At 42.6% G+C, this 14,378-nt stretch overlaps 1 protein-coding gene across 4 annotated transcripts in view; it reads right to left on the bottom strand.

Moving 5' to 3' along the window:
• cc2d2a (coiled-coil and C2 domain containing 2A) overlaps positions 1 to 14,378 on the bottom strand; it is a 204,254-nt gene that overhangs the window by 166,026 nt on the left and 23,850 nt on the right. For all 4 annotated transcript variants that reach the window (XM_072556139.1, XM_072556318.1, XM_072556227.1 and 1 more), the window contains exons 5-6: positions 7,788 to 7,865; positions 6,763 to 6,838 (exon numbers count right to left, since the gene is read on the bottom strand). In XM_072556139.1, coding sequence (XP_072412240.1) covers positions 6,763 to 6,838; positions 7,788 to 7,865 — 154 coding nt within the window. The remainder of the gene's footprint in view (positions 1 to 6,762; positions 6,839 to 7,787; positions 7,866 to 14,378) is intronic.

The following is a 14,378-nucleotide window of genomic DNA, read 5'->3' as shown; positions in this document are numbered from 1 at the left end:
ACTGCAAGGTGATGCATTTTGGAAGGTCTACTAACAGAGGGATTTACACAATGAATGGTAGATCCCGAAGAATACTGAGGAACAAAGGGACTCAGTGTTCAAGTCCAAAGATCCCTGAAGGTATCAGCACAGATGGACAGGGTGGTGAAGACAACTTATGAATGCTTGCTGTCATTAGCTGAGACATCGAATTCAAAGTTTGGGAGAAGAACACCTATACAATGTATTCGCCAAAAACAGATACCCCCGCAATTTCATCAACAGATGCCTAAGGGAAAGACAACGGAATGAGGACATGCCACAACCCAAAGGACTAGCCACACTACCATACATCAAAAACATTTCTGAACTGACAGCCAGACTACTGCAACCACTAGGACTCATGACATCACACAAGTGAACAGCCAATCTCAGAAAACAACTCACCAGGACAAAGGACCCGATACCCAGCATGAGCAAAACCAATATAGTGTATGAGCAAAATCCAATGCAAGGACTGCATAAAACACTACATGGGATAAAGAGGAAGACAGCTAACGATCCGCATCCATGAACACCAACTAGCCACGAAACTACATGAGCAGCTATCCTTAGTAGCTACACACTCAGATGACAAGCAACACAAGTTCAACTGAGACAACACTACTATTATAGGACAAGCCAAACAGAGAACAACCAGGGAATTCCTAGAGGCATGGCACTCATCCACAGATTCAAATCAATAAGCACATCGACCTGGACCCAATATACCGGCCACTGCAACGGACAGCTGGAACTGACAACCGGAAGCGGCAGATTCAAATCACTATAAATGCCAGAGGAAACATCACAGAAGTGCTTCACAGGACGCTCCCAAGCATTGAGGATGTCACCTAGACAGGGGACGAAACGTCTGCAACACAAATTCCCAGCTTGGCGAACAGAACCACAAGAATGAGACATAGAATATAGATAGAGATAAAAAAAAACTACAGATGCTGGTATCCAAAGTAGAAAAGCGGGAAGCTGGAAGAACACAGCAAGCCAGGCAGCATCAGGGGATGGAGAAGTCAATGTTTTGGGTATAACCCTTCATCAGGATGGGGTGGGGGTGAGGGTGGAGTGGGGGTGGGGAAGGCTGCACTTCAATAGAAGGTGGGGTGTGATTGGGTGAGGAGCCTGATATTTAAGAGTCAGCCGGATGAGCACTTAAAATTCCAGGGCATAGTAAGCTAAAGACTAAGTGCAGGTAAATGGGATTAGTTCAATAGACATGGAGGCGCAAAGGGTCTATTTCTGTGCTCTATGATATAATTCAGGGCATTTTTCAGCATCTAACTTCCACCATGCTGCATCATTCTTACTCATCATACATGGGAACAATCGCAGCACTGGGGATTGATATTTCATGTAATCATGCTAATTTCTCCTCATGTTTTATCTTCCCATACGCTCAATAAGCACAAACCCAACCAGACCTGGGGTGTGAGTGTGGGTGGGGCTGGCAGAGAGGGGGTGGGTGGTTGATATGGATGGGGTGAGGTTGTAGGAGCTGGCCTGAAGCTCCTGACACTCTTCGAGCAGCAGGACAGCGAAGGGAATGTGCTGTGTTAAAGAGGAATTCAATAGGTCCATCCAACAAATGAGAAACTCTCACAGCTGCTGCTCCCAGCTGCACATTAAGCACCAACATCCGAATGAAGCTCTGGGTGAGGATGGGGGTTCATGATGCTAACAATCTTTGTATGTTTCCAAATAGCATCCCACTTTCATGATTTATAGAAGAGCCCAGCTGTCCCGCCCATCTGTACCAACCATGGAACCAAATCTCTAAATCTTAACATCCTGCTCCAGTGAGCACAGCATTGGCAGGGACCTGCAGCTACAGCAGCACAAAATGGCAAAGGAGTCTGATTGACCGAGGAACATCCAGGCTTGACTATTAATGAGCTGATGGAGAAGCCTGGACAACTGGAGAACGTCTAGCAGAACTGACAGAGATCATCTACAGACAGCAAAGGGCAGAAAACTCTGTGCAGGCTCTATCTAATATCATGGCTCTGGTAATGTGAGCATGTGGCTGCCCCCATGGTCCGGACAGTGGGCTGTCAAGTCCAGCAGAGCAATCAGTATCTGCAGGAGGACTGCCAATCCGTCACTTGTGCCATCAATACATTTATTCACTAGCTCAGTGAGAGGGGGCTAAGGAACCTTGACCTCCCTTTAGGTGCACCATGCCCTCAAGGGCTGAAATAGTGCCATTAAACACCGGCAAGGAGGTGGTGTGACAGACAGGCACCCAAGGACATCATCTCAGGCTCTTGCCACACCACCTGCCCTCTCTGCCAGGGATCCAAATGCCTTTTATCAGGTCAGACCAAAGAGGGTGAACCTGCCCCAGTAGAGGAGGCCCATCACCCGCCCAGCAGTCTGCTCTGCAAAATCATCTACAACAAGCTGCAAGACTGCCTCAGATTTTGCGAATGGAAAAATCACAGTATAGGCCCTTTGGCTCTCGACGTTGTCCGTTTGGACATTTCCCTCAATGTGGAGCTGTCAGAGGGAGCAAAACCATGCTGTCAGCCATCGTACTCTAAAATGTAAAAGGTCCAGATCATAGCCACTGTAAAACCACAAATACATGAAAGAAGTGTCATATTAGGGTGCAGGAGAGTTGGGCATCAGCTTGGAACAGGTTAGGTGCCACCTAGAAAAGGTGCCAGCTAGGGAGGAGTTAGGGTGCAAGGTGACAGTTAAGTGTTGACGATGGGTTAGGCTGGGCGGAGAAATCGCCGTCCAATAGGATTGAGAAGGGTAGGTGTCAGCACTCCGTGGGCTGGGGGTTCAGATCTGACAGTGGGAGAGGTCGGATAGTTGCTCTGGGCAGAGGGGAATGGATGATTGGGTGGGTGGGGGTGGTTGGACCCTGGGGTGGATGTGAGGGATGGGTTGAGGGTGCTTAGTGCAGGTGTGATTGTGAGATTCTAGGGGGTGATAGGTCAGGGTCCAGGGTGTAAAGGATCTGGGGGTTGTGAATGAATTACATTTAGCTACTCAGGAATATTTAATATTCTAACATTTCCTGTGTTAACTATTTTGTTTAATTTTATTGGAACCATCCAAAATCTCTGATTTTCTGTGCACTTCAGAGGGTTTCAGACACATTGGAATTGCCCGGCGGAGAGCTCAATTTCCAAGACAATTCCTTCAGAGTCTGTTACGATGGAGATTTTGCAAGGTTCCTATGCACAATTCCTACCTACAATGGAGTAATGAATGTCTGACCATCAGAAAACCAGCCATGGAATTTTCTGCCTCCCACCAAATTAGGTTCACCCACTCACTCTTCTAGAAGTTCTGGGCTGGAGCAGGAAATTCCACCCAAAGAAGCCAACGGAATTTGTTACACCTGATTCAAATTTACTCCTAACATGAATTCTGTGTATAATTATTACTAAGTAAAATGATGACTTATTGTTCCATATATGCTTTTAAAGTAAAACACAAAACCCTGAGCAAAATAAAAGATTTCTGTGAAAAGCAGTTGTTTTGGTTGTAGTACATCTTTGAGTTATCAGGACACACTCCAATACAGCATGGAAATATGTTCTGTGCACCACTGGTTACTGGAACACCATCTGGTCTGGGAAAAATTACCGTTACCTCAGTTGGCCAGTTTTTTTTTCATTGGGTGCACCACATTTATGACTACTACCTCATCTTATCCAGGAATACTTCTTAAAAATGTTGTCGACAGATTCTGTAGTTTTTCTGGCTTGCAATGTTTCCTCATGAACAGCCAAACCAATTTTAACATTTTCCTGGATAACACTGGATTGTTCCTCCAAGTGTCATTTGAGCAAATAGGAATTTAGCGATTTCTTTGCCATAAATCTGAATTAGACTTATAATATCTCATTAATTCTATTAATTCAGTCGATAGAAAGTATGGCTTGGCATTGATCTTTCATTTCCTCAGGATATCTCAAAGCACTTTATAGATAATGAAGTAATTTGAAACAAAGCGGCAAATAGCACAATCCCACAGGAGATTAGATGAAGGATAAATTTTGGCAGGACAAGTAACACTGGTAGCTGAAAATGTGTTGCTGGAAAAGCGCAGAGCAGGTCAGGCAGCATCCAAGGAACAGGAGAATCGACGTTTCGGGCATAAGCCCTTCTTCAGGAATGGCTTCCTGAATGATTCCTGAAGAAGGGCTTATGCCCGAAATGTCGATTCTCCTGTTCCTTGGAAGCTGCCTGACCTGCTGCACTTTTCCAGCAACACATTGTCAAGCTCTAATCTCCAGCCCTCACTTTCTCCTCGCAGTAACACTGGTAAGCAATAATTGCATCACACAAGTGCCAGATAATGACCATCATCAATTAAAAAAAGAGAATCTAACCATTGTCCTTTGACATTGAATGGCACTACAATTGCTGAATCTCCTGCCAGCAATATCCTAGCCATTGCCATTGAACAGAAGCTCAACTGGATTAGCCATATAAATATTACGGCTACAAGAGGGGAAGGGGCTTGCAGCGAGTAACTCACTTCCTGACTCCACGCAACTTGTCCCTCATCTACAATGTACAAGTCAAAACTGTGATGGAGTACTGCCCACTTAACTGGGTGAGTGTCGCTCTAGTAACACTCAAAAAGCTTGACACCATCCAGGACAAAACAATCCTCTTGATTGGCATCACATCAACAGACGTTTCCTCCATCACTGTCGCACTGCTCACACTATGTACTATCTACAATACAAACTGCAGCATTTCAGCAAGGCACCTTAGACAGCAGCTTCCAATCCCATGACCACTTACATCGACAGGACAAGGGCAGCTGGTACATGGGAACACCACCACCTGCAAGTTCTCCTCCAAGCCACTCAGCATCCTGACTTGGAAATACACCATTGTTCCTTCACTGTCGCTGGGTCAAAATCCTGGAATTGCAATCCTGGAACTAACATCTACCTATAACAAATGATCTGTAGTGTTTCAAGAAGGCAGCTGGTCACCACCTTCTCAAAGGCATCTAGGGATATGCAATACATGCTGGCCTAGCCAGTGAATTACATATTGCCCGAATGAGTAAAACAATTCCTCTGCAGGAGCATTGCCAGTCTTGTGACAAAGCATAAAAGAATCTCACTCCTCCCACCAGCAAAAGACTATTTGCTAGAATCTTCCAGAACTGCTTTGTGCAATTTCTCACTGCCAGAGAGTCAGTGTAGTTCCAAAGATGATCAAGGAACTACTAATATGATGTTTACAGTCAGACATCTCCAGGAAAGATGCCAAGAACAGAACATGGACTTCTAACCCATGTTTATTAACCTGGCAAGACCTTTGACACAGTCAGCCCTGAGGGCATTTGGAAAGTAATGGAAAAAAAAACAACTTTATCGGAAATATATCACAATGGTTCAATAGTTGCACAATGACATGCTCGTACTTGCCCTGAATGATGTAGACTATATATTTTTCATGTTATTTTTCTGTATTTTCACTTGTGGACAGAAATGGGAGAAGGACCTTTTTTAGAAACTGAGAAGGATTGCCTTCATGATTGTGATCCTGACTTCAGTTAAATGTCACTTAAGAGGGAATCTGCTCAATCTCAGGTGACTCCAGACAAAAACAAAGTTCTCCAAGGACATTCTTCTTAACTTCCAGGCAATCTAGAACTGTGCATGAGCTGCTGATACTTCATATATCAGTCTCAAAACCAGCATGAAGAAAACTTTAAAAAAAAAGTAGCAGCCTGCTCCAGGAAAGCCCCACGTTAAGCCAGTGTTCACTATTCAATACCAGTAAGTCAGAGGGATCAATGCCAGTTCAATGAAGAGTGCAGGAGGACATGCCAGGACCAACACCGTTGTCGACCTGATGAAGCTACTAAACAGAATTACTTGCATGCCAAACAGCATATGCAGCAAATAATACAGCTAAACAACTCCACAATAAATGGATCAGATCAAAACTCTGCAGTTCTACTACATCCAGTCTTGAATTGTGGTGGATAACAAAACTCACTGGAGGCGGAGGCTCCTCAACACTGCAAACGATAAGGCTGATGCACTTGCAACAATCTTCCGTTAGAAGTGCAAAGTAGACAGTGCATGTCGGACTCCTCCAAAGGTCCCTGGAATCACAGCCACTCTGACTCTCACCACATGATATCAATAACTGGCTGAAGGAAATTGGATACTGCAGAGATTATGGATTATAACATTCCAGTGACAGAACAGAAGAGTTTTGCTCCAGAACTAGCCACAGCCCTAACCAGGCTGTTCCACCACAGCTTCAACACTGGCAAACATCAGACAGCCACCTCGCTCTTTCTCTCTCACTTGCATAAGTACCTCTCTCCTTCTCTTTCACACAGCCATCTCTCTCTCCCACTCACACTATCTGGGATGCACATGGAAAGCACAGAATTTGAGATAGTTAAACTAAAATCCTTTCACTGTAATGTACATCACAGCAACAAGAGCAAACTACCCACAGTATTTTGTTATGCCATATATACATATAAAGCTAGTCACAATATTTAACAATTTTATACTGAAAAAGACTGTAGTCAGATTATGACTATAGTTTGCTTTAAAATGTTATGATCTTGCTATATTTTATTCAAACTAGTTATTTGTGAAGTTGAGAAGACAAAACAAATTGGTGGAACACACAGCATTCGTATACATGAAAACATATCAGTGAGTACGTGCAACATAAGAAAGAATGCAGCATTGCTCTTTTTAGTTAAGAACAGCTTACTTCTTTGTTGATGAGTAATTATGTTCACTTCTTGTATGGATTCTTCAGAATGTACATCATCAATGTCATCAATAAGCTACAAAGAAGAATACAGTTCGTGTTAACAACGACCACTGACATCTCTCAGTTTGAAACAGGCGGAAGAAAAAAAACATTAAATTGCTGAGCTACTTGTGGTACTTCCTACTGCACATATCAAGCAGAAGATCTTAGAGCAAGTCTCTCTCCTGAATTCTGCTGCAAATACTGCAAGACTTGGGAAGAAGAGGAAAGCAAAGAAGATCAACTTTTGTCTAAATTATAAGAGCTAGGTTCAGAAAATTAATACACTCTTGTAATTATTGCTTTGAAAAGCTTAGTGGTTCAAAATGTATATTTAAGAACAATACCAAGGTATGGAAAGGTGTTTTCCTAAATCTAGAATGGGCACAATGGTTTTGTTTGAAGTTTAAAAATCCATATTCATCTTCTCTAGCATCATCACACTGCAGCTACCATATCTACAAAGAAAAGAATGGATACCAGTAACCAACTAAACTTCTGATGACAACTTCCTCTTTTTCCTGACCTCCAAATCCACGGGCAGGAGCAACAATATTTTGGGAATTCTATTACCTCCTAATCTCATCATAATGCTAACCTTCGTGGCCACTTGAGTTAATTTCCCAGAAATCTCCACCCAACTCCAGGGTTACAGCAACTCAGAAAGAGGCTCAGCATTAACTTCTGATGGCAGCCAGGATTGGGCGATAATGGTGAGCTGGTCAATGTCAAGCACATCAATAGAAAAAGTTGCACCACAATTGGTTAGAATTTTGCTAAGTATGTAAACAAATTCCATTTTTCTATGGGATTCTCCCAATCTTTTGTCAGAACCACAGCAGAAATTGCAGGCCATTTATTTAATATCTGCTTAAAACCCAAGAAAAACAACAGGTAGGCATAACCTTACCTATAAATCTCCAGAACAGTAATATCATAAGTAAAGGTTAAATAACACACGTGCCCATACACATATATCATACCATTTTCTTCCTTCTTTGTCTTTGGGCTTTCATGGTCCGTTTCAGGTTCTCCACCTGTTCATCCTCATTCTGAATTTCCTGCATAAATCACAATGCAAATGGAAAAGGTCAAAGGCAAAAATTTAAATCGGGATAACAACTTGTCAACATAGGGAGAAATGTCTGTCATCACTGTATGGATGGTAATTTTTCAGAAAGGGAACATGCATCTGTTGCAGAACCTGCCCTGTTAACGTCACACAAAATTCTTACAGGGCTCAACGGAGAAAATGTAGGAAGGGGATTTTCCCTGGCTTGGAGGCCAAGAATCAACAGTCAGAATCTCAGAATAAAGATTAGGCTGTTTCGGACTGAAGTGAGCAAGAATTTATTCACTCAGATAAGATTAGATTAGATTCCCTACAGTATGGAAAAAGGCCCTTCAGCCCAACAAGTCCACACTGACCCTCTGAAGAGTAAACCACCCAGACCCTTTCCCTACCCTATATTTATCCATGAATAATGCACCTAACTATGGGCAATTTAGCATGGCCAATTCACCTGACCTGCACATCTTTAGATTGCAGGAGGAAACCGGAGCACCCAGAGGAAACCCACGCAGACATGGGGAGAATGTGCAAACTCCACACAGTCGCCCAAGATGGGAATCAAACCCGGGTTCCTGGCGCTGTGAGGCAGCAGTGCTAACCACTGAGTCACCGTGCCGCCCAACTGCACCCACTATCTCTGTTGCTACTTTCTCTAATATTCTAAGAATATATCACATCAGGTCCAAAGGACTTTTGGTCTTTAGCCCGGCTAGTTTTCCTGCCAATTTTTCTGTAGCAGTAGTTAGTGATTTATTTCTCTCTACTTTTGGACTTTTGATTATTTAATATTTGTAATGACATTGAGGTAGATAATCAAATTCTGTAGCCCAGATGTCATGGAAGCTCAATCATAAGTGTATGTTCAAGACAGAGGTCAACAGATTTCTAGATGTTAAAACATCAAGGGATATGAGGATAATGCAGGAAATGGCATCAATTTGGAACAACAGACATGATTTAATTCAGTGGTTACATCCGAGGATCCTGAAGAAAATAGGATATGAAATCAGACAGATTATATTAGAGAATTCAATTTAAAAGAAACATTTAATGTATCTTAAAATCCCTACAGTGTGGAAACAGGTCCTTCAGCTCAACAAGTCATACAGCCATAGAGTCATAGAGATGTACAGCATGGAAACAGACCCTTCAGACCAACTCGTCCACGCCGACCAGATAACCCAACCCAATCTAGTTCCACCTGCCAGCACCCAGCCCATATGCTTTCCTATTTATATACCATCCAGATGCCTTTTAAATGTTGCAATTCTACTAGCCTCCACCACTTCCCCTGGCAGCTCATTCCATACACGTACCACCCTCCGCATGTAAAATGTTGCCTCTTAGGCTTCTTTTATATCTTTCTCATCTCACCCTAACCCTATGCTCCCTAGTTCTGGACTCCTCTACCCCAGGGAAGAGACTTTGTCTATTTGTTTTTGTTTTTGCCACTGTTTACCTATTATTTACTTATCTATGCTACTTAACAACGCAATCTGCCTGTATTGCTTGTAAGGCAAAGCTTTTCACTATACCTTGGTACACAATAAATAAATTCAATTCCTATCCGTGCCCCTCATGATTTTATAAACCTCTGTGAGGTCACCCTCTCAGTCTCTGATGCTCCAGGGACAACAGCCCTAGCCTATTCAACCTCTCGCTATAATTCAGACCCTCCAACCCTGGCAACATCCTTGTAAATCTTTTCGGAACCCTTTCGAGTTTCACAACATCTTTCCGATAGGATGAAGACCAGAATTGCACGCAATATTCCAACAGTGGCCTAACTAATGTCCTGTACAGCCGCAACATGACTTCCCAACTCCTGTACTCAATACTCTGACCAATAAAGGAAAGTATACCAAACGCCTTCTTCATTATCCTATCCACTTGCGACTCCACTTTCCAGGAGCTAGGAACCTGCACTCCAAGGTCTCTTTGTTCAGCAACACTCCCTAGGACCTTACCATTAAATGTATAAGACCTGCTAAGATTTGCTTTCCCAAAATGCAGCACCTCGCATTTATCTAAATTAAATTCCAACTGCCACTTCTCAGCCTATTTGCCATCTGATCAAGATCCCGTTAAATCTGAGGTAACTTTCTTCACTGTTCACTACACCTCCAATTTTGGTGTCCTCTGCAAACTTACTAACTATACCTCTTACGCTCACATCCAAATCATTTAGATAAATAATGAAAATTAGTGGACCCAGCACTGATTCTTGTGGCACTCCACTGGTCACAGGCCTTCAGTCTGAAAAACAACCTCCACACTGAACCTCCGAAGAGTATCCCACACAAACCCATTCCCCAATATACTACATTTACCTCTGACTAATGCACCTAACCTACACATCCCTGAACACTATGGGCAATTTAGCATGGCCACCTCACCTAACCACATCTTTTAGATTGTGGGAGGAAACCGGAGCACCCGGATGAACCCTACGCAGACACGGGGAGAATGTGCAAACTCCACACAGACAGGAATCAAATCTGGATCCCTGGCACTGTAAGACAGCAGTGCTAACCACTGAGCCACCATGCCACCTTAATGCAGTAATACAGAACAAGTTTACACCTGAGAATGAAAGGCTCCATTTCAAAGAAAAAGCAGTTGTGCACAACTAAAGAGATAATGGATAGCAGAAAACTACAAGAAAGGGCTTGCAAAAACACAAAGAACAGCTCAGACATAGGGAATAGACAAAGACTAGCAAAGCGCCACAAAGCAGCTTATGAGAGCTACCCCTAAAAGGGATTATGAAAGGAAATTTGCAAAGGACATCAAAATCAACAATAAATGTTATAGTTACATAAAAGGAAAATGTGGTTAGCAGCAATGCTGGCCTACTAAAGTGGGAACATTGTCAATAACTATGGGAAAATTGCAGAGATGTTGAATAATTACTTTGTCTCAGTATTTACAGTAGAAAAGGAGGATAAGTAGTATTTGCAAGTGAAGAGGAGAACAGCTTGCTGGAGGTCCAAGGAAATTAAAGAGTGACAAATCCTCAGGACCTAATGTTTTCCATCCAACGGTGTCAAAGGAAATAGGGGAGCACATTGTAGACATCCTCACTACAATCTTTCAAAGTTCTGTAGACACAGGAATCATCCCTCTGGATTGGAAAATTGCACGTCATACTATTTTTTAAGAAGAGACAAAGAGGAAAGCTAGGATATTATAGACCAGTTAACATAACATGCCTAGTGGGGAAATTGTTGGAGTCTATGTTCAAGGATGAGGTAACAAAAACACCTTGAAAATTTTCAGTTAATTAGGGAACACCAGCATGGATTCATGACAGTAGGTCATGCTTGGAAAACTTCACTGAAATTTTGAAGAGGGGACTGAGGTAGTGGACAGGGAATGTCTATGGGTGTTGTTTATGTGGTCTTCCAGAAGGCATTTTGTAAAGTTCCATGTAAGACACTGTTAACTAAGATAGAGCTGAAATACCTGTAGAGAGGGCAGTACCCTGTCAACAAGTCACCCTTTATTTACAAGTGCACGGTACAGCCAGCTTGGTGCCAGTCCCTAGAATGAGGAGACTCTCTGAGTCTCCTATCTATATGTACTACCCAGGGCTGCCTGATTAGCCCAGGTTAACAACCCCAATCAAGGGTCTCATAATCAATGAGCTCCAGCTGGCCCTCATTCCAATTACTATAGAAACCCAAGAAATTGAGGACAAATTACTGACATGACAGCAAAATTGGTTGAGCAGCAAGTAACACAAATCAGAGATAATGGGTTGAACACAAATTGGAGGGATGTCACCAGTGGTGTCCCACAAGAATCTGTGTTAGGGTCTCAATTATTCACAAAAATTATTAATGACTTGGATAATGGTACAGAAAGTCATATGTCCAAATTTGCTGATGCCACAAAATAAGGCAGCACTGTAGATGTGTAAATGATAGCACAAAAGTACAAAGGGATATTGACAGACTAGGTGAATGGGCAAAACAGTGACAGATGAAGTTCAGTGTAAGTAAGTGTGAGGTTATCAAGTCTGGACTGAAAAAGATAATTTCCAGATGGTATGAAGTTAAAGCACCATATGTTCCAAGAGATTTGGGGTCTCTTTGAGACCTTTAAAATGCTGCAAACAGGTGCAGACAATAATCAAGGAAGCAAATGGAATGCTGGCCTTTACTTCCAGAGGAATGGAATATAAGTAGTATAAAAGTAAAGCTGCAATTATTCAATACCTTAGTTAGACTCCACTTGGACTAGCGAGAGCATTTCTGGACACCACACCTTAGAAAGGATATACTGGCCTTGCAGGAAATACTATATTGGTTTTCAAGAATGACACCTGGACTTGAGTCATGTTATGAGGGAAGATTATTCAAACTAGGCCTGTTTTCACTAGAATTTAGAAGGTTAAGGGGTTTTCTGAATTAAAGTCTTCAAGGTATTAACAGGAACACACAGGATAAATAAAGAAACTATTTCTGCTGATTGGGGATTATGGAACTAGAGGGCACAGTCTTAAAAATTAGGGTCAGACCATTGAGGAGAGATGTTAGGAAGAAGTCTATGCACAAAGGGTGGTAGAGGTTTGGAATTCTTTTCCACAACAGCAGGAGATGCTAGATTGGTAGTTAAAGTGTTTTTTCTTAAGTAATGGCCACAGACAGATAAATGGGAGAGGCCACAGGACAACCATGATCTCAATGAATGGAGGAACAGGCCCGAGAGGCTGAATGACCTACTCCTGTTCCCGCTTCTAGAGTGGTCACTGCAGCACCAAAAGGTAAATCAGAATTTAAGTTCATGTTCTGAGAAAAAAATTTCCAGTCTTTAATTAAAGATGGAAATACAAAATAACTAGACAAATAGCAAATGAGAGACAGCCAGTATGAAATTCAGAGAGGAAGATTGCAGTTGACAAATATAACAAATTTCAAGAGACGAGAGCAGAGATAGGTGAATGCATGAGCTTCTACTGCCCATCACTGATGCCCAAGCGCAAGCACTGGGAAAACTCATATTACAAAAACCTAGATATAAAGTCTCCACAGCCTGAACAGCTCTGAGTGACAGATGTTTTCTTTATTCCCTTGTGGGAAGAGGGCATTGTTGGCTGACTAACATTTTTTGCCCACACCCAATTGTTTTTGAAAAGCTGGTGGTGAGCTGCTTTATTGAACTACTGCAATCCATATGCTATAGGTAGACACATGATCCCATTAGGGAAGGAGTTCCAGGATTCTGACCCTACTGACAATGAAGGTACAGTGATACATTTCCAAGTTGGGATGGTGAGTAGATTGGAGGGAAACCTGTAAGCGACAGTCTTCTCATGTATTTGCTGCCTATGTTCTTTTAGATGGACGTGGTCGTGGTTTTGGAAAGTACTGCCTAAGGATCTTTGGTGGATTTCTGCAGCAAATCCTGTAAATAGTATACAATGCTGCCAGTGAGAGTTGGTGGTGAAGGGAGTAGATGTTTGTGGATGCGGTGCCAATCAAGTGAGCTGCTTTGTCCTGGATAGTGTGGATAGAAGATCAAATGAAAAAGTGATGTGGGACCACCTTTCTCACCATAAAATAAGCCTTATCAATTTATGAGGATCGAAGGAAAAAAGCTGAAAATCCTGCAGATGCGCCTGCCTTCAGTGCCAGTAGTGGCTGGTTTGATGAATGTAAGAACTGCTGTGCTTTTCATAACGTGAAGTTATGTGGTGAAGCTGCCAGTGTAGACGAGGAACATGCGCCGTCATTTCCATCTGTGGTGAAAAAATTAATTGAGGAAGAAGGCTACACCTTAGATCAAATCTTCAATTTGGATGAGACAGGTTTATACTGGACTGGAAGCGAATGCCAGCAAGAACTGACATTTCGAAGAATGAAACATACGCTCTAGGTTTTAAGGTTGCAAAGGGTCATATGACTGTGTTGTGGGCGCCAATGCCAGTAGAGACTTGAAGCTTAAGCCTGTGGTGGCATACCAATCTGCGAGCCGTGAAAGAATACCTTAAGTCCACTCTGGGTGTTTACTTCAAGTCAAGCAGAAGAGCTTGGATGACGGGGCGAATTTTTTCTGACCATATTGTTGACGTTTGAGGATATTTTTAGAAATTATTGCAGGAGAAAACATTTGGATTTCAAGATTCTCCTCACTCTGGACAACGCACTAAGACATCCTCCGACCATTGGTGAGCTTTCTGAAAATATTGCAGTGCTATTTCTACCTCCGAACACAACCTCACTCATTCAACCCATGGACCAGGGTCCAACAGCAGTTTTTAAAAGCTTATAATTTAAGGTGCACCCTCAGGAAACTGATTGCAGCTACTGAGAGGGATAATGAGGACAGGGTTCTTCAATTTTGGAAGAGCTTTAACATCAAGAATGCTATTGACATCATTGTGGAGGCCTGAGGTGATGTCAGTAAGGACTGCTTGTATGCAGTTTGGCAGAAGCTTCCCCCCCCCCTCCCCCCCAAGATTTTCATCATGATTTTAAAAGTGTTGAACTGTCAGAGG

The sequence above is a fragment of the Chiloscyllium punctatum genome, chromosome 1, assembly GCF_047496795.1.
Source record: "Chiloscyllium punctatum isolate Juve2018m chromosome 1, sChiPun1.3, whole genome shotgun sequence".
Classification (NCBI taxonomy): domain Eukaryota; kingdom Metazoa; phylum Chordata; class Chondrichthyes; order Orectolobiformes; family Hemiscylliidae; genus Chiloscyllium; species Chiloscyllium punctatum.
This window is presented reverse-complemented; position numbering and strand designations above follow the sequence as displayed.